Source organism: Vigna unguiculata, chromosome 6, assembly GCF_037176805.1.
Source record: "Vigna unguiculata cultivar grain cowpea cultivar isolate G323 ecotype 2 chromosome 6, ASM3717680v1, whole genome shotgun sequence".
NCBI classification, from domain to species: domain Eukaryota; kingdom Viridiplantae; phylum Streptophyta; class Magnoliopsida; order Fabales; family Fabaceae; genus Vigna; species Vigna unguiculata.
In genome coordinates this window covers 10,720,280-10,741,667 of record NC_140797.1, presented here as the reverse complement: position 1 = coordinate 10,741,667, position 21,388 = coordinate 10,720,280, and the positions used below count along the sequence as shown (strand labels likewise).

At 33.1% G+C, this 21,388-nt stretch overlaps 2 protein-coding genes across 3 annotated transcripts; one reads left to right on the top strand and one right to left on the bottom strand.

Moving 5' to 3' along the window:
* Positions 1–162: 162 nt before the first annotated feature.
* LOC114187675 (flavonoid 3',5'-hydroxylase 1-like) lies at positions 163–4,685 on the top strand. Its single transcript, XM_028075983.2, has 2 exons — positions 163–1,053; positions 3,879–4,685. The coding sequence occupies exons 1-2, from the start codon at positions 163–165 to the stop codon at positions 4,503–4,505; spliced, it is 1,518 nt and encodes a 505-aa protein (XP_027931784.2). The 3' UTR covers positions 4,506–4,685.
* A 291-nt stretch (positions 4,686–4,976) lies between these two features.
* Positions 4,977–8,541, bottom strand: LOC114187639 (calcium-dependent protein kinase 2-like). 2 transcript variants are annotated; one of them, XM_028075934.2, is made up of 8 exons: positions 7,687–8,540; positions 7,442–7,585; positions 6,850–7,002; positions 6,611–6,726; positions 6,188–6,355; positions 5,934–6,061; positions 5,589–5,688; positions 4,977–5,438 (listed from the first exon to the last, which is right to left on the bottom strand). In XM_028075934.2, exons 1-8 carry the CDS (start codon positions 8,414–8,416, stop codon positions 5,343–5,345), a joined length of 1,635 nt encoding a protein of 544 aa, XP_027931735.1. In that variant the 5' UTR covers positions 8,417–8,540; the 3' UTR covers positions 4,977–5,342. The 2 variants fall into 2 exon arrangements, with proteins under 2 accessions (XP_027931735.1, XP_085530601.1); XM_085674475.1 differs by lacking the exons at positions 4,977–5,438; positions 5,589–5,688 and having other exon boundaries at positions 5,930–6,061; positions 7,687–8,541.
* Between the last annotated feature and the right edge of the window lie 12,847 nt (positions 8,542–21,388).

The following is a 21,388-nucleotide window of genomic DNA, read 5'->3' as shown; positions in this document are numbered from 1 at the left end:
TTAAGAAATCTTTCTATTTCAGAAATATTTTCCAGACATTTTGCTATCTATACATAAAAAAAGAAAAATAATAAATTCCTCTATACACCATATTTGTTACATGTGTCTTCAATATATAAATAACTCAATTGCACCACCTTGTAATCTTCAATTGTACACAACATGGCTTTTTATGCATTCTTTCTCAGAGAACTTGGTGTTGGGGTTCTGATCTTCTTCATATCACACCTTTTCATTCGATCAATCCTCAGAAATTCTGTTCGTCTACCACCAGGCCCAAGAGGATGGCCAGTTCTCGGGGTTCTACCACTTTTGGGCACCATGCCTCATGTCACACTCACAAACATGGGCAAGAAATATGGGCCTATCATGTTCCTCAAAATGGGCACTTGTGACACTGTGGTAGCCTCAAGCCCGGATGCAGCCCAAGCATTCCTGAAGGCCTTGGACCATAATTTCCTAAACAGGCCCACTATTGCTGGGGCAACCCACTTGGGGTACAATGCACAAGACCTAGTTTTTGCAAACTATGGAAGCAAATGGAAGCTCCTTAGGAAGCTAGCCAACCAACACATGCTTGGTGGGAGGGCCCTCAATGATTGGGCACATGTGAGAGCAAGTGAGGTGAAACACATGCTAAAAGCCATGCATGAGTGTGCCAAAGAAGGGGAATTAATAGTGGTTAGTGATTTGTTAAGTTGTGCAATCACTAATATGGTGAGCCAAGTTGTTCTTAGCCAGAGAATATTTTCAAACAAAGGGTTGGAGTCTAAGGAGTTTAAGGAGATGGTGGTGGAATTCATGACAATTTCTGGTGTGAACATTGGTGATTTTGTACCTTGCATTGGTTGGATGGACTTGCAAGGTGTGGTGGGAAAGATGAAAAGGTTGCATAAAAGGTTTGATGTGTTTTTGAGCAAGATTATTGAGGAGCATGTGAAGTCTTCTCATGAACGTATAGGGAAACCAGATTTTCTTGATATTGTGATGAACACTGGAGAAGATCCTTCTCAAGAGAGATTGAGTTTCTCCAACATCAAGGCTCTATTATTGGTACATCTCTCTTTTTCCTTCTCTAATGCTTTAGTTTTCCTTTTTCAAAGTTTATTGACACAAGTTTAAATCTGTTTTTAAACCATGCAAAGTTTATTACTAAAATGAATGATCACTAATATGTATACATTAAATTATAACAAAAGCCCTTAAATTAAATTGAAAAATAATTGAAAACTATTTTTTCCAGTTAACTTCGAATATAATTAACTTTTACAAAATTTCCAGTTAAGTCCAGTATATGATATATAATTTTTCGGAATATAGAAATTTTATCTTATCACTTTTATAAATTTTAGTATAATTAAGCTTTGGTCTTGCTGGCAACCATCAACGTAGGTTTTGGTTAAAAATACGAGTCAGTTGTTGTTGCTTGTGATAAACTTTATATCTCCGATAAAATAATAATAAAAAACTTAGGGTAGGTTAAGGAATTGTAAAAAGTAGTCGAACATATAGTTGTCACATATATAGATGGTCATAATTCACAATAAATAATTGCAAGTTAAAGTAAGGAAAATGATTTTTGACTACTAAATTTTAACAACTTTCTCTTACAACTTTAGGTAGTATTTTATAAATGGTTCTCCATTTTTTCATTCTTAATATTCTAAAATCACTTAGAAAATGACATATCATGTTATAAGAGAAAGTTGTCAAAATTTAGTAGTCAAAATATCATTGTCCTTAAAATAATTGTTTCCATATATAATCAAATTCCAGATTAAAGCCAAGAAAAGCGATATTTTTCCAAAATTCAATAGTTTCACTTTTATAATTACTTTTACACCTAATTATAAGCAATGGCGGACCTTGATCAATAATTTTGGGGAAGCCAAAATAATATACTCAAAATTCAAAATTTATATATTTAATTATTGTCAGTAATATAATAAAAATAAAAATAAAAGTAAATAAATAATTTAGTATAACCGTACCTACACAAGAAATCACACATATACAAAGGATTGTCATTCGTTCTTTCAGATTTTTTAACTCATCAATAATTAAATCAAAACTAAATTTTTTAACTATTTGTTTTTCAATGTAAATATAAACATGTTCTAAAGAATTAGTATAAAGCATGTTTCTCTAATTGAACAATATGATCATTTGTATCATGATTCAGGATACGTAAAGATATGATATTAAATTTAAATTGTTTTCATCGTCACGAAAAACTTTCTTTTTATCACTTTAAAAAATAAATATATTTTTCTATTCTTCATCAATATATCTATTTCTTTTTTAAGTTTAAGAATAAAAAATAATTTATCATAATTTAATTAAAAAATAAAAACTTAAGAGTCACTAAAAGAAAAAAAAATCAATGACAATCAAGTTTCAATTAAAAGATAGTTATGAAAAAATACATAGTAATCCTTTTTCTCCCATAATTATAAAAGAAATGAATATAAGACTCATGTGATAAAAAATAATGTTAACTATTGAACAAATATTTCAGTATTAAGTAATATAAGAGAATTGCGTTTTTTCTTCATGAATGAAAAAGAACAGATGAGAAATAAAAGTAAAAATAATAAATTTGGATTTAAGTTTTTTTTTCAAAACAGAAAAAAAAATGTGAGAGTATGAAACCAGTTGTGAAAAACTTAAAAATAAAATGAGAAAGAAAATAAAAAATATTTTAATAATTTTTTTTATTTTTCATTACATTTAATTTTATGTTTTATTATTTATTAATATTAAATATTACGTCTTATAAAATAAATAGAAAGATACCTAATTTATATTCTATCAATTTTTAATATATGTTGCATAAAATTTAAAAAATGAAAAAAATGAAAAAAATTAATAAATATATATATATATATATATATATATATATATAATATAATATAAAAAAAATAAAAAATTAAGAAGGGGCATGCCCTTCCCTGCCACAATAAAGCTCCACCACTGATTATAAGAATTTGGTTGCTGTCTAGCCTTTGACACATTCTTTGCAAATGGATTTATCTCCATGTAAATACACACCAAACTATATTGCATTGATCACTATGATTTTAATAACTATTTCTAAGGAATACCTTATGCCTAGAACTTATTAATTTGAACTATGCCTATGGAATCAACATTCACGTAACCAGACTGCACCTGAAATTGTTTTTCACGTAACATTTAAGAATCCCAACACTTTAATCTACTCAACCTTCCTTTTATAAACCATTCCGTTTTAGAAAAAAAAAAAACAATAAATAAATAGTATACCAAAACTTCTTTAGTTTGGTATTCAAAATCCTATTAACATATGCAATTTTTTTGCATCTTCTATTATATATACATATATATATATATATATATATATATATATATATATATATATATATATATATATATATATATATATATAAACTTGAAAGATATATGTAATCAAATTTCTGATATTATATAGAAAAGAATTATTGAATCAAGATGTATTATTTAAGAAAATTAATAATTATATACCAGCGAAATATATTAACAAATTAAATAGAAAAAACAAAAATAACTAATTGTATATACTATTTAGAACATCTGAAAATTAAATAATTTATTATATATAATACTTATAATACGTAATTATATTTTATCAATTTTTGAATGAGATGATTCACTGTACAAAGTTTATGGTGTGTGTGCTTGTTTCTAATAATTTTCTTAAGCAGATGTGTATAAAAAGATTTTTTATAGAAAATGTTGTATAGCCAAGATATTGATTTGAATTAACCTAAGCACAAATGTAAATAAAGATTTTGTTTGTGATTATAGCTGTGAGTTTCTTTTTTTGGTTGTAATGATAAGACGTATGTTTTGGTGTGAAGAATCTGTTCACTGCAGGCACAGACACATCAACAAGCATCATAGAATGGGCACTAGCTGAAATGTTGAAAAACCCTAATATTTTGATTAGGGCACAGAGAGAGATGGATGAAGTAATAGGAAGGGAAAGAGTCGTTGTTGAATCTGACCTACCCAAATTACCATACCTTGAAGCAATCTGCAAGGAGACATATAGGATGCACCCATCTACACCTCTCAGTGTTCCCAGAGTGGCCACTGAAGCATGCAATGTTAATGGATACTACATCCCCAAGAACACAAGGCTCAATGTTAACATATGGGCCATTGGGAGAGACCCCAATGTCTGGTCAAATCCATTAGAGTTCAATCCAGAGAGGTTTCTCAGAGGGAAGAGTGCAAAACTCGATCCTACAGGAGTTCATTTTGAGTTGATTCCCTTTGGGGCTGGAAGAAGGATTTGTGCAGGCTATAGAATGGCTATTGTGGTGATTCAGTACATTTTGGGCACTTTGCTGCATTCTTTTGACTGGAAGTTACCAAATGGTCAAGAGTTAAACATGGATGAAGCCTTTGGACTCACTTTGCAAAAGGAAGTGCCTCTCTCAGCCATTATTAGCCCTCGTTTGATCTCAGATGTTTATGTTTGATACCATGCATATATGCATAACATAACTCTCTTTATATGTACGTATTATATTTCAGCTCAGACATTTCGACCATTTCATAAAGTTACAAAATAAGATGTTATATGAAGTTAATTACGGCTTGCGAATCAGTATGTACCAAAATATCACATATCTCATGTCATACATCATTTACATTTATAAGGTTAAAGTAGGTTCTAACCAAGTTAACAAGATCTATACAATATACAGCCATTTTGTTACAGAGAGATAGGAGGAGAATTTACTTCAAATTTTTCCTTTCTCTAAGTACGTTATTTTGATTCTCTTCTTTATAATTATAAGAAATTCATACTTAATATAATCCATACGCAATTTTCATGTTTTATAGTGTTTCCTTCCTGGATTTGTTTTTACCTATAACAATATATATAAAATTCAATAAACTATATGAAACCTAGCACAAACTATTCATGCCTAATATTGAAAAGGAGATAATCCAGAAACAAACACCCTTTTTTTAGTTCCTAATTTTGCGAGCCGCAATACAGTACAGGACATGTTACAAGCCTTGACATGTAAGGAAAAAGAAAAAGTAAAAAAAAAAAGAGGTTAATCAACCAATCACCTATTGTGTCAACATTTCGCAAAGATTAGTTTATGTTCTTCCCCTTTCCCTCATTTCTTTCAGCGTTTTTGTTTCTACCCTTATCCCATTCATTCCTCAACTTTATCCCTCCCAACCAACAAACCTATGATGCAATGCTTTCAAGATCATTATTCTTTCATTCACCCATCAGCGTCTCCACCATGGAAAACAAACCACAGGGTTGAAACAGACCAACCCTTAGAGTCACCCCACTATGTATAATTTGAATCACGCCTCTTCCTTGTTGCAGCATCTGTATTTCCTTTTCTCATCATTGCCACGAACTCATCATAGTTAATTAGCCCATCCTGTGTAACATCACAGTTTCCTCATAATTATCAACCATGTTAACAATTATAATGATGAAGTTAATTACGTGTTAATAATTTCCTCATGACCACTTCCTATTTTTTCTTCCACTTATAATAATAATGAAGTTAATTACGTGTAGCACTTACATTATCTCCATCAACTTCTACAAGGATTTCCTTGATGTCCCTTCCATCATGCATGTTAAACTCACGGAGAGCTTGTTCTAGTTCTTCTGTGGTAATGAACCTAATTTGGTGGCATGTAAATCACATCAGAACCTTTACTTATAACAAACCAAGTACTTCACTTAGGGTTGACATGAATATATGTATGCATGTATATACATCTTCAATTTATCTGTGAGTTTTTTTTACTGTTCTTCTCTTGTATCTTTAAAATATATTAATATATTTCAACATCAGTGTATTTTGTAGAAACAAAGGAGTACAACACCAAAAAACTTAATAAAGAATTTGAACTTGAATTCTTACCCGCTATTATCTTTATCGAAGTATTGGAAAGCTGTGTAAAGATGTTCTTCTCTGTTCATTCTGTTCATCTGCATCGTTGCCGTGATGAACTCGTCGTAATCTATGGTTCCATTGCCATCAGCATCAGCCTGTAATTTGTTGAAGAGTGAGAATTTTTATCTGTGTAAATGATTGTGATCTGGGTGTACTATAAGAATTGGTGCTATGATGTTTTGGTTGCGTGAAAAATTGGAGTGGAGAGAAGAATAACTTACAGCTTCCATCAACTGCTTAACTTCTTGTTCTGAAAGCTTTGTTCCTTGCTTTGCAAGCCCTTGTTTGAGCTCTTCAATTGTGATGGTTCCACTATTGTCGGTGTCCATGCCCTTGAACATTTCCTTCAACCCCATGATTTCTTCTTCTGATAGACACCCAGCAATGACCTATTCATTCGTAAACTTTAACGTTATTTTTGCTTTCTTCCTGCACTATGCAATGTGGAGCAAGAGAAATGTGCTGACTAATAAAAACAAGTTGGTAAAATTCATTATTCTATTAGTTGATATAGAATTTCTAAACAATAATATCTAAAGGTAGAAAAGAAGAATAAATATCCTGTAAATGCTTGATATTAGCTACTTTACTTATACTTAAAAAAGAAATTATCTTCATAAGAATTAGGGCAGAATAAGAAGTACCCTTAGAGCAACTTTCTTGAATTGGTTCATTGCTCTGAACTGTTTGAGCCTATTCAGTACAGCATTGTCAAGTGGTTTATCAGGTGCTTCTCCATCCTCCTTGATCCATGGATGATCTGTTGTTACACGACAATTTCATTGATTTAGTTAGTGAATCACGAAGTTGTAAATGAATGCAAGAGATTTTAGAGAAAAGGCATTGAAAGTGAAGCAACAAGCAGCGAAAAATATATGCTTACCTAGAACTTGTGCTGCTGTAAATCTTTCTTTGGGATCTGAATTCAACATGTTGCTTACAAGATCCTTTGCTGAAGGTGAAATTGAAGGCCATGGATCGCTTGTAAAATCAACGTGGCCTCTTAGGATGGCATTGAATATACCATGTTCCGATTCTGGCAAACCAAATCACTTTTTCAGTTCAAAACACCATAGATGTAGAAAAAAAAATGAGGACTAAATCAACAATTTAGTATTTGAAATCGTGATTTTTTGCCATCACAATCTTCCGATTTAACAAAAAAAAAAAATCCCAATACTGTATATCATATAATGTCCTTAAATTAAACACTTAATGATGTGTTTTTCTAATTCTTAAATCTATTTTAATATTATTATTATTCAATTATTTTAATTAATTACAGTTTGAAATTGTAACTTTAAAGTAGTAGATTTTGTATGTTCTGCAATGACCTGAGAAGTATTATGACAGTGGTTTTTCGTAATTTGAATTGGTAATTATAGATCGTTATACCAGAAGAAAAACACGTGCATTGTTTAAGATAATGTTTTGCATAAAGTGGTATGTTTGAAAAGAAAAATGAGAACACAGACCTGCCCAAAATGGAGGAACACCACATAGAAGAATGTATAGCATGACACCAACACTCCATATGTCAACTTCTGGCCCATATTTCCTCTTCAAAACCTCAGGAGCAATGTAATATGCACTTCCGACAATGTCTTTGAACATTTCTCCTGTTAAAGAAAAAAGATGCGAATATTAAAACATAAATACGTACGAAGAATCAAGATTCTGAAATGCAGAAAAAGTTGGAGAAAGAGAAGAAAAGATAAACCTTCTTTGAAGAAAACGGATAGACCAAAATCCGTGGCCTTGAGGGGTGCATTTTCATCCTTGCTCAACAAGAGGAAATTCTCAGGCTTAAGATCTCTGTGAATGACACCCATGGAATGGAAGGTGTGAACAATCTGGACAATGGTTCTGAGCAAAGAAGCTGCAGCACGTTCAGTGTAATGGCCCTTGGCAATGATACGATCGAAAAGTTCACCACCAGCACAAAGCTCCATGACCAAATGCACCGATTGTTTATCCTCATAGGCACCTTTAAGTTCCACAATGTTGGGTTGGCCCGAGAGGTGGTGCAAGATTTGCACCTCTCTTCTCACGTCCTCTATGTCCTCCTTGCTCACAAGCTTCCTCTTGGCAATGGTTTTGCATGCAAATTGTTCACCAGTTACTTTGTCCGTGCACAAATGCGTCACACCAAACTGCCCTCTCCCTAGCTCCTTCCCAATGGTGTACGTTGCTCTCACGTCCTCCATCGGCCGCTCCAGGACAGGGCCCATGGCGCCCGGTTTTGAGGATTTCGAAGGAGGTGACGTGACCGTAGGTGGCGGCGCCGATGCCGGTGGGGTGGTAGCGGTGGCGCCAGCGTTATCCTCGCCATTATTTTTGTTGTTGCTGTCTGAACGCATGCTATTTTGATGGTTGGTTTCTCCCTTGTCATCAGCGGCGTCGCTGTCGGCCGGGCCATCGGCAGCGTTGCCCGAGCAACAGTTGCCCATGGTGAGGAACGGAGGGAGCAAAACCAAAACAGTTCCGATAAGTTTTCAAGAGTGAGAGAGAGAGAAGGTGCGTTTGCGAGAGAGAGATATATAAGGAGGAATGATGGGAAGGGTGGTGATTAATTATTGGGTTTTCGAGTTGAAAGATAGATTGCTAATTAGGAGAGAGGAATGGCTAAAACAAAATAATAATAAAAAATTTAAAATTAAAATTAAAGAGTCAAAATGGAAAATAAAAAACAAAAAAGAAAGTTCAAAGAAAAGTTGATGAAATTAGGGGAAGGCATTTGACAGTGAGAGAGAATGTAGGAAGGTTAGAGGGTTCATTTTGAAGGAGTCTTTGCCGTGTCTATTACGTGTTATGGTTAGGGTTTATTGAGACAAGGGTAAAGAGAATTTTTCGGAGGGAAAATAAAAATTAAATGGGCGTCTATTTATATTTCTTAAATAAAAAACCTTGATTAATCATCAGATGTTAAACATTAATTGTAGAGGATAATCCATACATAAAAAATGTCATTCAACCTCATCATGATGAGTAAAACACTGTTCAATCACATCCACTATACTAAACTTAGAAGCCCATCTTGTTAAATTAATATTTTTTTTTAGCTGTAATATAGGTGTGTATTGGATGAGATGTTGTTATCACAGCAAGCAAAGGCAACACAAGTAGTTCTCAATTTTCAGCCAAAAATAGTGGGAAAGCTCCAAGGAGGGTGGAGAAAAAGAGAAAAGAAAAATAGGAAGATTCCGTTGTGATAAAAATCGAATACGTATATTAAGAGATTTATAATTATTATAATTCTCATCGTTATTTCTATTTGCCATTTATATAATTACATGTTGGAAGAACATATAAAGATGTACAAAGCGAAATGTTAAGAACATTGCTAAAAAAAAATAAGTAAACTAGCACTAAATTATTCATTTACGTCTAGATTCAATATTTATTTTTTAAATGATGGAAATGTCTTACATTATACGTGGGAGAAAGAAAAGGGAGAACAAAGTTTAGTCTTACATTAACACCAAATACTCATGTCACTAAATTGATGTGACTTGAAAATAATAGATATAAAATAATTGATGACATTTTTTGTAAAATACTATAAATTTATTTTTTCTAAATAACATTAAATTCCAATTTTTTTGTTTTCAAAAGAACTAGAAACCACTTTCTTTCTTTCTCTCAACTTCATCTCCTCCGTCTCCATGTTTGAATCTCCATTCCTCATTGCATCTTTGTTCGTTTGTAAAACTGAGACCCTAGGGTTGTTTCTCGCAGCAAGACCTTCAATTTCTATTGATTAGTTTCTTATTTGGGGTAAGTCAATTCTCTCACCTTTTTTGTTTCATTTATGGTTCATGCAAGTTTTGCTTGCTTACATATGTCTTTTTGGTTCCATCTTATCTCTCTTCTAATCAGTGACTTTGTGGGCACGCTCAAATTATTTTTCGTTGTCTTAGGTCAAGATTGAACTTTCATGAGTTCAAAGGTGCCTTTGTGGTTCTTAGAGTTCGAATCTATCTTCAAAGGTGAGGAAAACTAAAACTTCAGTTATTATGTGACGAATTTTGTGTGGGTATTTTTAATTATTTATTTGGAATGAATGTTGGTTTCTGTAATTTGTAGCTTTAATGTGTGAGTGTAATTTAGTCAGTGTGAGTATGAGATGAAAAATCCATAAATTTTCATGTTTTAATATGTATGTGTTAGAAAATTGGGACTTTCTATAGTATGAACTGCATATGTGGTAATGTTGGTTGGTTTGAATTCTTTGACACGAAATTAGTGAATTTTTATCTTGTACACTAGTTCATGGAAGAGATTATGCCGTGGTTATTTTGGTCTTTTGGCTTCGGTTTTACACCCAAGGCATATGCTGGCCAGGTAAAAAAATGATATGTTTATGCCTCGATTATGAACCAAGGCATATGCGAGGGTTACTACCTTGATTCTAAAGGGAATCGAGGCCTAATGTCCATCGCAAATTAAAAAAAAGTACTTTCTGACTCAACAACAACATGACACGTAGTCATGATCCTTGTACACATACATGCACCAACCACAGTGTGCCACATCATCATCTTCAACCTTCTCCCAAATAAGAAACCCTAGCCACCATTCAAACCCTAAATGCCGCTAGTGTGTCGTTACCACCATCTTCAACCACCGCATCAAGGCGAAACAACTTCACGATGCCTTCATTCATCTCGTCGGTGATGCAGAACAACCTCTCTTCACCACCATATATGAATAGAAAACGTGAACCCACCCACGATTGAAGCAACATGAGCCAAATCGCGACTTCGACACACACATCGACGTTTGAAACCCACATGAGGGTTTTACGATTAGAAAAAGGAAAAGCACATACCTACAAGCGGGATTGAACGACGACAATAGAGGCGGCTTCACAACCTCTACGGCGACAACAATGGAGGAGGCACGTGTGATAGAGGAGGCCCGCTCAATGACGGACTAGTGGTGGAAAGACGAAACTACAACTGCGTGGAAGAAGGAATCTCCACGTTTTGCAAAAATGGCGTTCGAAAATGAAAGAAAGAAAAATGGTCGCTACTTCACGCGAGAAAGACGAACAATGGCGCAATTTCTTTTAAACCCAAAGAAGGCTTATTGCCTCGGCTGATTTTAAACCGAGGCATAAACATCTATTTGCCTCAATTAGATGTGACTCGAGGCATATTCCACTCGAAAAGCAATCCAATATGCCTGGTTAAAATAGACCCGAGGCATAAACATTTATCTGCCTCGATTAGAGGTGACCCGAGGCATAAAAATCTGCCACCAGTTTAAAAATATCAAACACCAGTGCAGTAAGGGCTTTTGGCCCCGATTGTTTTTTATATTATGTCCTGATTCCATGTACTTTTTAAATCCAACTTCTAATGTATGTATTTTATTCTCATGTATATATTATATTTTGTTTTCTTTGATGTCTTATAAATCATGTAAAGTACACGATTTAAATTGTTAAGTTATTTAATTTAATTTAATCAAATTAATTAAAATGTAAAGTATTGGATAGTTATAAAATATTTAAAAAACATTTAAATATCTTTTAATCATCATGAAATCTGGGTTAAGATCTTATTGCATTCCTATAAAAATTTGACAGTTTTCGATTCCCAATAATGACTGCATAATTGACCATGCAACGCAACGTATATTATATTTACTTCAAAAACAAAATTTTATGAAATTTTCTTTCCTAATTTGCTAATATATCAATAAACAGACTCTGAACAAAGAGTCATGATTTTAATGCTCCACCATTTCAACACGAAATGATCATTACTTGTTCTTGCATTCCCAAACCATTTTATTTGAAGTTGACACTGAAACGTCATATTCCTGAAATCCCTAGATTATGTACGAATATAAATTTATTTAAATACAATATTTCATGTCTTATTTTAATAATTTTTTTACTATTCTATATTTAATTTATATTTATTTAAGTTGTTAACAAAATTATTAAATTTTATTTTAACAAAAATGTAATATCACGTACGTGGCATTTTTTTCCAACCTTCTTAAAACCAAACCAGGTCTCACCTCTTTCTCTTCCTTTCCTCTTAGCCTTTTATCTTTCTCTCAAACTTTTATTCTTCTCTCTTCCACCATCAATGTCTGTCCTCCATCCCTCATACTGATTTTTTTCTTCTCAAATTGGTAACACCTTTTCTTCGTTTTTTCGTCATTCTACTATATTTCTCTGTTGGATGTATGTTTGGCTCTTAGATTCATGGGCACCGTGAATAACACCAAAAATGTTTCAACTTTTATGTGATTTTTAGTTCTTCCACTCTATTTAACAACTTTTTTTTGTTGTATTTCTCTTTTCGATTTTTTTATCTCTAACTTACTTTCCTTTGTTTTATTTTTGTGTTGGATTGAATTTTTGCTCTCAGTTTCATGAGTATAGTGAAGAACACGAAAAATGTAATAATTTTTTTTTTTGTTTTTTTGTTCTTCTACAATTTTTAACTACTTCTCTTTGTTGTATTTGATTTTTTGCTCTCAGATATACTTTTTTTTTGGCTTGATGTTTTACTCTCAGATTCATGAGCATAGTGAAGATCATGAAAAAAGTAATAACTTTTTTGTGTTTTTTTGTTATTATACCATATTTAAGTACTTTTCTGTGTTTTAATTTTGTGTTGAATGTATGTTTTGCTCTCACATTTATGATTACGATGAAGAAGACCAAAAAGGTCACATTTTTTTGTTGTCTTTCATTTTTGTTCTTTTTCTCTATGATTTTGTTTACTTTTATAATATTTAACTAATTTACTTTGTTTTATTTCTCTATTGGATTGTATTTTGCTCTCAGATTAATGAATACTTTGTGGAACACTACAATGGTAAGAACTTCTCTTCTTTAACTATATTTAATTACTTACGTAGGTTGTATTTCTGTGTTGTATTGATGTTTTACTCTCAAATTGATTAATACCGCGTGGAACACCAGAAATGTATGAGCTTTCCTTTTTCTCACCAATTTTTTGTTCTTATATCATATGCAAATGCAAGATTCATCAAAAAGGTCAAAGCTTTTATGCGAAATGTTCCAATGTACTTATGAAGAACAAAAAAAAAAGGTCAAACCTGTTCAATCAATTGTTATCTGTGAAATGATTTACATTTTTTAAACTTGTATCCAAGGTCGAATATTTCATTTTTACTACTTCATTCATTTAAATTATTTATCAACGTTCATAACATTCTCCACTCTTTAAAGGATTTCAATGAAAGATTGTTAAAAGGATCTCTATGTAATTTGTTAGTTCCCAATGAAATTCAATAAATTTGAACCATCATGAGAAATTGTTGTGACTGTTAGAATACCTATCATTATCATATTGTCTTTCTATTTTTTATATATATATATATATATATATATATATATATATATATATACTCCTAATGGGAACTAAATTTTCTACTTCATTATCCATCTTCTTCTATGTGCCTAATATTTTTCTCTCTTACCAATCTTCTTCTCTTACAATTCTTCTATTCACCATGGAATCCATACAAACTCCACAATCCATACGTTATGGTGAAGTTATGGCAGGAATCATTACGATGTTTTTCAAATACGAGGTGCTTGCTTATCTTTAATTACATTATCATAATTGACCATCAATTTGCCTATTATTTGTTTTGAATTCTTTTCTTTTACAAGGCATTTGGACACATTGATCGAATATTCCTAATACATATTCCAAATGAGATCGATTCACAGTGGTCCGTTGGTGATGATGACCTTAATGTTCACCAGGTTACATACAACATGGATATTCATAATCCAATGATTACCCAATGTTGGGTGTAAGGCTCGGGAAAATTAATTAATTAAATAATTGATTAATTAATAAATGCGGGTAGAAGGCGTCTTTATGATATTAATTGTTGTTTAATGTGACGTGGAAAAGTACTAGCTTATGTGGTTGAGAGTACTTTGATTGTATGAAAGGACTTGAGTTCGAGTCCTATGTATGCCAATTATGTGTTGTTGTTTTATTATTGATTTTAAAGATGTGTATGATGATGTGATTGGTATTGTAAACTTATGTTGATTTATGTATATCACCAAATGTGGTTTGGCATAGTGGTTATGCTTTGTTCTTGTGAGTGGGAGTTCACGGGTTCAAACCTTGGTGGGCAAAGAATAAGCTTTATTTTTGCTAACTAATAGTTGTGGTATGAATGTGAAGGGGTAAAGAGAAGCCTAGCAGAATGGGGCAGCCAAGGGGTTTGGGAGAGTGAATTGAGTTTTGAATCAAGGGGGTTCTATCTTCACAATTGTTGAGCACTCAATCCAGGTTAGGGGAACTGTAATTTTTTTATAATTTTGGTCACATTGTATGCTGAGATACTGTCCTATTGGTATGTTTTCCTATCAAATTTCGGGTTCCCCATGAGAGGGATTTGGGGTTGGTATGTGGGTATATGGTTATATTGGTATTTTACCTAAATTTATGTTTATGATGGATGTTGCATTAGGTACGCTGCCCTTGTGAAAATGTGAGGGCTGGGGGATGGTATTGCATTCTAATTATATTGTATGTTTGTTGCAATTGGTATGAGTTGCCTTGGTACGAAGTGAATTGTGAATTTGATGTTGGTAGTTATTGTTGCGTGCGTGATCAGAGTAGGAGTCTGCAATTCTCGCTCAGGCGAGCCAGGCTCGCCTAGGCGAGATTAGTAGAGACTCATATCTTGTTGCCTCACGAGCTTCTCGCTCAGGCGAAGAGGATGGCTTTTGAGCGACACCAACTCTCGCTCAGGCGAGTGAGGTTCGCCTGAGCGAGATAGTGAAGGAGTTGCGCGTGTTGAGCGCGATTTCTCGTTCAGGCGAGAGTTTTGTGTGTTTTAAGCGACCTAGGGTCTCGCCCAGGCGAGATGGCCTCGCCTAAGTGAGATGTCTTGGTCATGTTTTGGAGTTTTGTGTGTGTTTCAGCCCAGGCGAGTTTAAAATGTGTTTTTAGGCGAGAAATGATCTCGCCTAAGCGAGATAACTTGATGTTGTTGTTGTTTTAAGCTCGCTCAAGCGAGGTGAGCTAGCTTAAGCGAGGTTGAGGGCTTGGCTTGGGCGAGAGGTCCCTGGCTTAAGCGAGTTTATATGAATTACTATGTTTTTATGTGCTTGTGGGTGTGTCTTGGCTGTTTATACCAAGCTAGATTGTATATGCATGTGGTGTGATGTTTGGGTTTGAAGGACTAAGTCCAATAGGGATCTGGGATGTGCTCGGTGGTTGGACACATGATGGGCATGGAACTGGTTGAGTTCCCGTCGGCTACCAATGGGCGAGGAGTCCTTGGTATGGTGATTGCATGTGTCGGGCGCACGATGGGAAAGGGACTGTGATGTTCCCGTCGGCTACTATTGGGCGAGGAGTCCATAGTATGGTGATTGCGTGCGTGCCAGGGTCCAAGTGATGAGACTTGGATGTTTATACTACAGGCGAGGAGTCTATAGGGCAGGACTATGAGCGGGATAGGCTCATAGGGTTGGACCACGAAATAGTTAGTTTCGTGGGAGCACATGGAAGTCCCAAGACCTAGTTCATGCATATGACTCATGAAGGACTATGAGGTCATGGTTGGGTGATTTGGAAATTATGGATTTTGTACTTATATGATTTGGGTGGGGAAGCATATTTATTTCATATATATCTATTTATGTTTTATCGTGCATAGCTCATCCTATCTGTGTGTGTGTGGCGATGATCGGATATCTTGTTATCTGAGAGCAGATGATTTGACAGGTGAGCCAGGAGACGCTTAGACTCGGAGTGTGGGCTAGCTTTGGGATTTTTATACATGTATTATTATTATTTCGGTTTTTGAGATAATTATGTAAACCTTTGGGAGCCATGTGATTATTGTTTTAGTTTTATAAATTGTGGACTCCTGATTTTATGACTTATATATTAAAGTTTTAAATTTCCCGTGTTTTTGGGAAATAGTTTATATCAAATGTGATATTTATTTCATTTCAAATTTTATTTATTAAAAATTAGTAATATCCCTTAGGGATGTTACACTGGGAATCTTTAAGATCCTTTTATGGTAGTAAGTCAGATAAACTATTTGTGTTATTCTATGTTGGAAATTGTTATTTTAGAATCTACTTCTCTAGACGTTCTGTAGACTCCCAAATCCAATCCAACTTCCTAAATAATATTGTCATCTGTCGTCCTTTGACTATGTCAAGTTGAATTCACTTCAAAGTTAAACTCACACAATATTATTGTGAAGCCAACCACTTGGTTAGCTATTTTATTCTATTATCTTTCTATCCATTATTTTTAAATCAACTTTCATAATTAATAAGTAATATTTATTTGTCGTCTTTTTGTAGTATTTGAGAAAAGACTTTGCCAGTTATTATCACAATAGTGGACTTTCGAATATTGTGCTACATGGACCTGTAGGAGAAGTTGAATGTAAGTTGCTAATAACACCAACATCTGTCAAGATAAGAGGTGACTGGAAGAAGTTTTGTGCACTTCATGATCTATGTACTGATAACCTAGTCGTGATGTCAAAGTGCTATATAATTTAATTTTTTTTAATATATTTAATTTGTAATTTTGAAGTTTTAATATATGTACTTGATTATCATCTATATTTTTAGTGTTTTTTTTATATTTAATTTCATCTAATTTTCGTTCGGTCCATGATTTAAATTGTTAACTTATTTCATGAAGTTAATGAAAAACATAAGTATTGAATGAAATCAACAAAACCTTTAAATCTCTTTTAATAATTATAAGATTTAGGTTAAGATTTTCTATTCCTATAAAAATAAGTAGATTTTCGCTTCCAAGAGTGTCTGCAAAATTTATATTTCAACGCAATGAATATTATATTTATTTCGATAAATAAATTTAATGATTTATTTATTACTTATTTGGTAATTTAATCACTCCACCATTCTAGCACGAAATCATTATTTTAGGTTCTCTTATTCCCAAACCATTTTATTTCGACTTCCCAAACCCAAATCTATTTATGTTTATACTGTAACATCTTCTTTGAACCTATTACACTTTCAACTAAATAATAATCATTGAACTGCTGCATTTCTAACACGAAATCATTATTACACTTCTCGCATTCCCGAACCTTTTTAATTCAACTTCAGACCGAAATGTCCGATTCATTAAATACTTATATTATGAACGAAAATCACTTTATCTCGCCTTCTCTGGTCCCATTACATTCTTTGGAAGCATATTCTTTTTTGAATATTGCATTATCAGAGACTATGACACTTTCTTCTTCTTCTTATTCTTCAATCATCACCACGACAACATATATGGAATAACAAAGGTAAACACTTATTTTCCTTATCCATTTTTTTGCGCTTCTACCTCATTTAACTTCTCATGTTTTTATTTTTTTTCTGTGATGAATTGATGCATGAGATGGATGATCTTATTCAACAAAGTTATGACCTTTTCTTCAACTATACAATCTCTTCTCCTCTTCGATCTTGCTTCTCACCATATTTTTCATAATCTGATTAAAAGAAGAAAGTTTAAGGCTTTTCTTCTTCTGTCGGATGTTGCTTCTTAACTCTATTTTTTTTAAATTATTTTTATTTAATATACTATTATTATTAAAAGAAATATTTATGAAGATAATTAGTCTCTTTTGAAGTTAATTTAATGAAAAAAATTAAAGTATTCTTCACATATTCTTCAATTACAATTTGTTTATCTTTTAAAAATGTAATAATTTTTTTAAACTTTCGACCTTAATATACTTTTCCAAATATTATTAAAAAACTATTTTTTTCAATACCACTGTTTTTATCTATTTTTTATGAATGATTTTTAAATTGTTATTAGATTCAAAGTTTGCAATTGATTAATTGTTGATATGACCTTTGATCGTTTTCCAACAGGTACAAACGTATACATCACAGGAATAGTTTATACTCTCTCACGAAATTCAATTTTAACTTTTTTGTTGAACTCTTTCTTTACTGAAATTTGCATACTGCATTTTCATATTTCAATTTCATTGGCATACAGTGTCAGACTTCTTCTTCTTCAACTATTATCTGCAGAAAGGTATGAGCCAAAGTTATATACTATAAAGATCTCTTATATTCTCATCTACTTTTTTTTCTTGAATCATTATGGTTTTAGTTTTTCATTTCAATTTGAATTACCATTCTTTTTTGTTGATGAATCAAATGATGGATGAAATGTTCTTTAAATTTTTTACAGCATTAGGGTTTTTGCATGTTTTTAATAAATATGAATTATTATTGTTTTACAGTTTTCATTCAACATAATATTTTTTCAATGATTTTCACTTATCATTTATTAACGATTTATGTTATTGTTATTTCCTTAATGGCTGGAAAAGAACTTTTTTATTAAGAAGTTTTTTTTTTTGTTTATAATAATCATGACAACTACACAATCCATACTTGGTTCACAATCCATACTTGAAATACAAGGGAGGTTTCTTTTCTATTTTCATTAAAGACCATATTTGTTCATAGTCATGGACTGTAATTATTTTTGCTTTTTCTTTTATTCTGAAGCTTATTTTTTTCTAGGATTTTGGCTACGTAAATAGACTATGTGTAATGTATAAACATTCTTATTGATCTTATTGAATCTTTCAATTTGTGCGATATTTATTGATTGTTAAATAGGTACCAAAAGCTTTTTTACCAAAATTCCACCATTTTGTTTCTAACCTTGGTGCATAGATTTTATTTTAGTTCCTTATTTTATTTGATTATTCATTCAATTAATAAAAGTAATAGTTACTTTTTAATTACTTTTTGGTTACATATTGATGAAGACTTTAAAAAACAAAATCTTTTAACGTAATAGTTATGTTTTAGTATTCCAATGTATATCATAATTTAGAGTGCTCAAGAAATTTCTTTCATCTCCCACGAATTGTGCAGATAATTAATGCCATGTCAATTCGTCTGTGTTGACTTTTCAAATATATTTTGCTTGGCTTCGTTAACAAGATTTTATCACTATTAGCCATATTTGACCAATGCTTTTCGGCATATGTACTATTCTGAAGGTATGCCCTACATGTATTTTTGTTTTAGAACTAGGGTTTATGGCTTTCTTTTATGTTCACAAATGGCTTTCATCTGTTCAGAAAATTTTTGGCTAGAAAGCATTGCTTTTTCCATGTAAGTTAGATTGCTCTTTCGTACATGATATTTCTTTCAATTTTTTTTCAATACAATATTTGCAAATGCTCAGTTTTTTCAGAATTGTATTTCAATGACCACTTTAAAGAGTTTTATAAAATGTCTTTCTACCTATTTATAAATAGTTTTGTTTTCGTCTATTTGTATAAAACATAAGATACTTTTTGACATCTATAGTTTTCACAGAACCGTGATACTGCCTATTTTACAACTTTAGGTCAAAACTAACAATTTCCATTAATAGGTTATGCGTATGACTACCTAATAGGTGACCCTTTTTGAATTATAGTCTTCCCATAAGGTTTTCTTCTATAATTTAAATTCAGTTGTCAAATTTATGTTAGTAGTATTTCTAAAGTTATACACTTTCTACCCTAATAAAAGCTGTTTTGTCTTCTTTTACCCAGTTTCCAAATCCACATTTATCGTACGGATTAAGTTCAACTTCAACTTCAACTTCAACTATACTAATATATTTTTAAAATACTATAATTCTATATATTTTTATTCTATATTAAATATTTTAGAATTTAGATTTATATTGTAGATAGTCTGTCTTCTATTTATATTCAATTTAAGACCGATCTGAACTGATTTTTCATCGTTTCATTTTGCATATAACGCGTGTGGGTTCAATATGTCTCTATGTGAAGTTACTCCAGCCAAAGAGAACTGAAACATCATTGCTAAGGTCATACAATCATGGTTTGTTCCATATTTTTGTAAACAAACACTAGTACAGATTTGATATTTTACCTCGTCTTATAGGCTTCCGTTATGACGGAACCGAAGCCTATAAGGAGGCGGTGGCAATTTCGCAATTTCATCAACCTATATTGCTTCGGTTCTATAAACAACAGGTGCCGTAAGCAGTTTTAGGTCTCGGTTCATTAAGAACCGAAGCCTATTAGGCAGCCCAGAAATGAAAATTTTAAAATTGCGACCAACGAGAACACATTTGGCCTCGGGTGCTTTTGGACTGAGGCAATATTGGGTTGTTTTAGGCCTCGGTTGAAATAGAATCGAAGCCTATAACCCTGCCCGGAAACCCTAATTTAATAATTTCATCACCGCTCCCTTTGGCTTCGGGTCCCCTTTCACCGAGGCCATTGAGCCACTTTAGGCCTTGGTTCTTTGAATAACCGAGGCCATAAAGCCTATTAAAATCCCCAATTCGTGAATCCCGATCATTATTACATCTTCTTCCCCAATTCTCTCTGCACGAATGCCGCGCCGCCCTCTACCACCACCAGTTTCGACGCTGTCGCCGTTCGGGTTTTCGTCGCCTCTATCTCCTCATCCATTTCTCTCTGCCGCTCCATTTCTCTCCAAGCCACTTGCACCTCCATCAGACCAGCCACCATTCACAAAGCCATTGCAGCACCTCATCCACGAAAAACGCAGCAGGTCCACCATGCCTCGAAGGAGAAGAATGAAACCTCCACTGTAGCGCCTAGAGTCGAATGAAACGCAGCCCACCACCGCGCTTGGAGTCGAACACCTTTGACGAAGCACTCTTCCACGTTCACATGAAGCCTCTCTGGAGAGTCTACCTGCTGCAACTACATCATCAAAACAAATCTGCATAAACGACGTTCACGCAACCAACTAAAATGCGCATCTAGAAGATCTGGAATGCTGGGAAGCAGATCTAGAATGTCGGGAAGCAAATATGGAAAGCAAATTTATGGCTTCAGTTTAGGCATGACTGGAGCAGAAAAACGCCTCTATGGCTTCGGTTGACAATCGAGGCCAAAAATAAACCCTTTTGGCTTCATCCCAATATGCCTCGGTTCTAAAACCGGGGCAGAATATAAAAAACAACTGGGGCCAAAAGCCCTTACTGCACTAGTGGAAAGTGTCATTTCTCTATGGAGTTAGTTATTCAAGACAAACAAGTAATATTAACTTACTATTTTGTAACATGTTCAATGAATACTTGATTATATTTTTAATATTTGATTTTTATGCATATTTTGCAGGGAGGCAAAATACATGCTTCCATTTGACGTACTCTTATTTACAAATTTCAGAATGAGATATCTGAAGGCAAGGTTTATCGAATCCAAAATTTCAGCGTTGCTCCAAATGGTGGAATATACTGAACATCACACCATCCTTAGAAGATCAATTTTCAGTTCAGAACAAAGTTACTTTACTTGATACGAAGTTGGTTCCAGATATCAAACCTGATTACATACCTTTGTCTATATTATCTTCCACTAAATTTGAC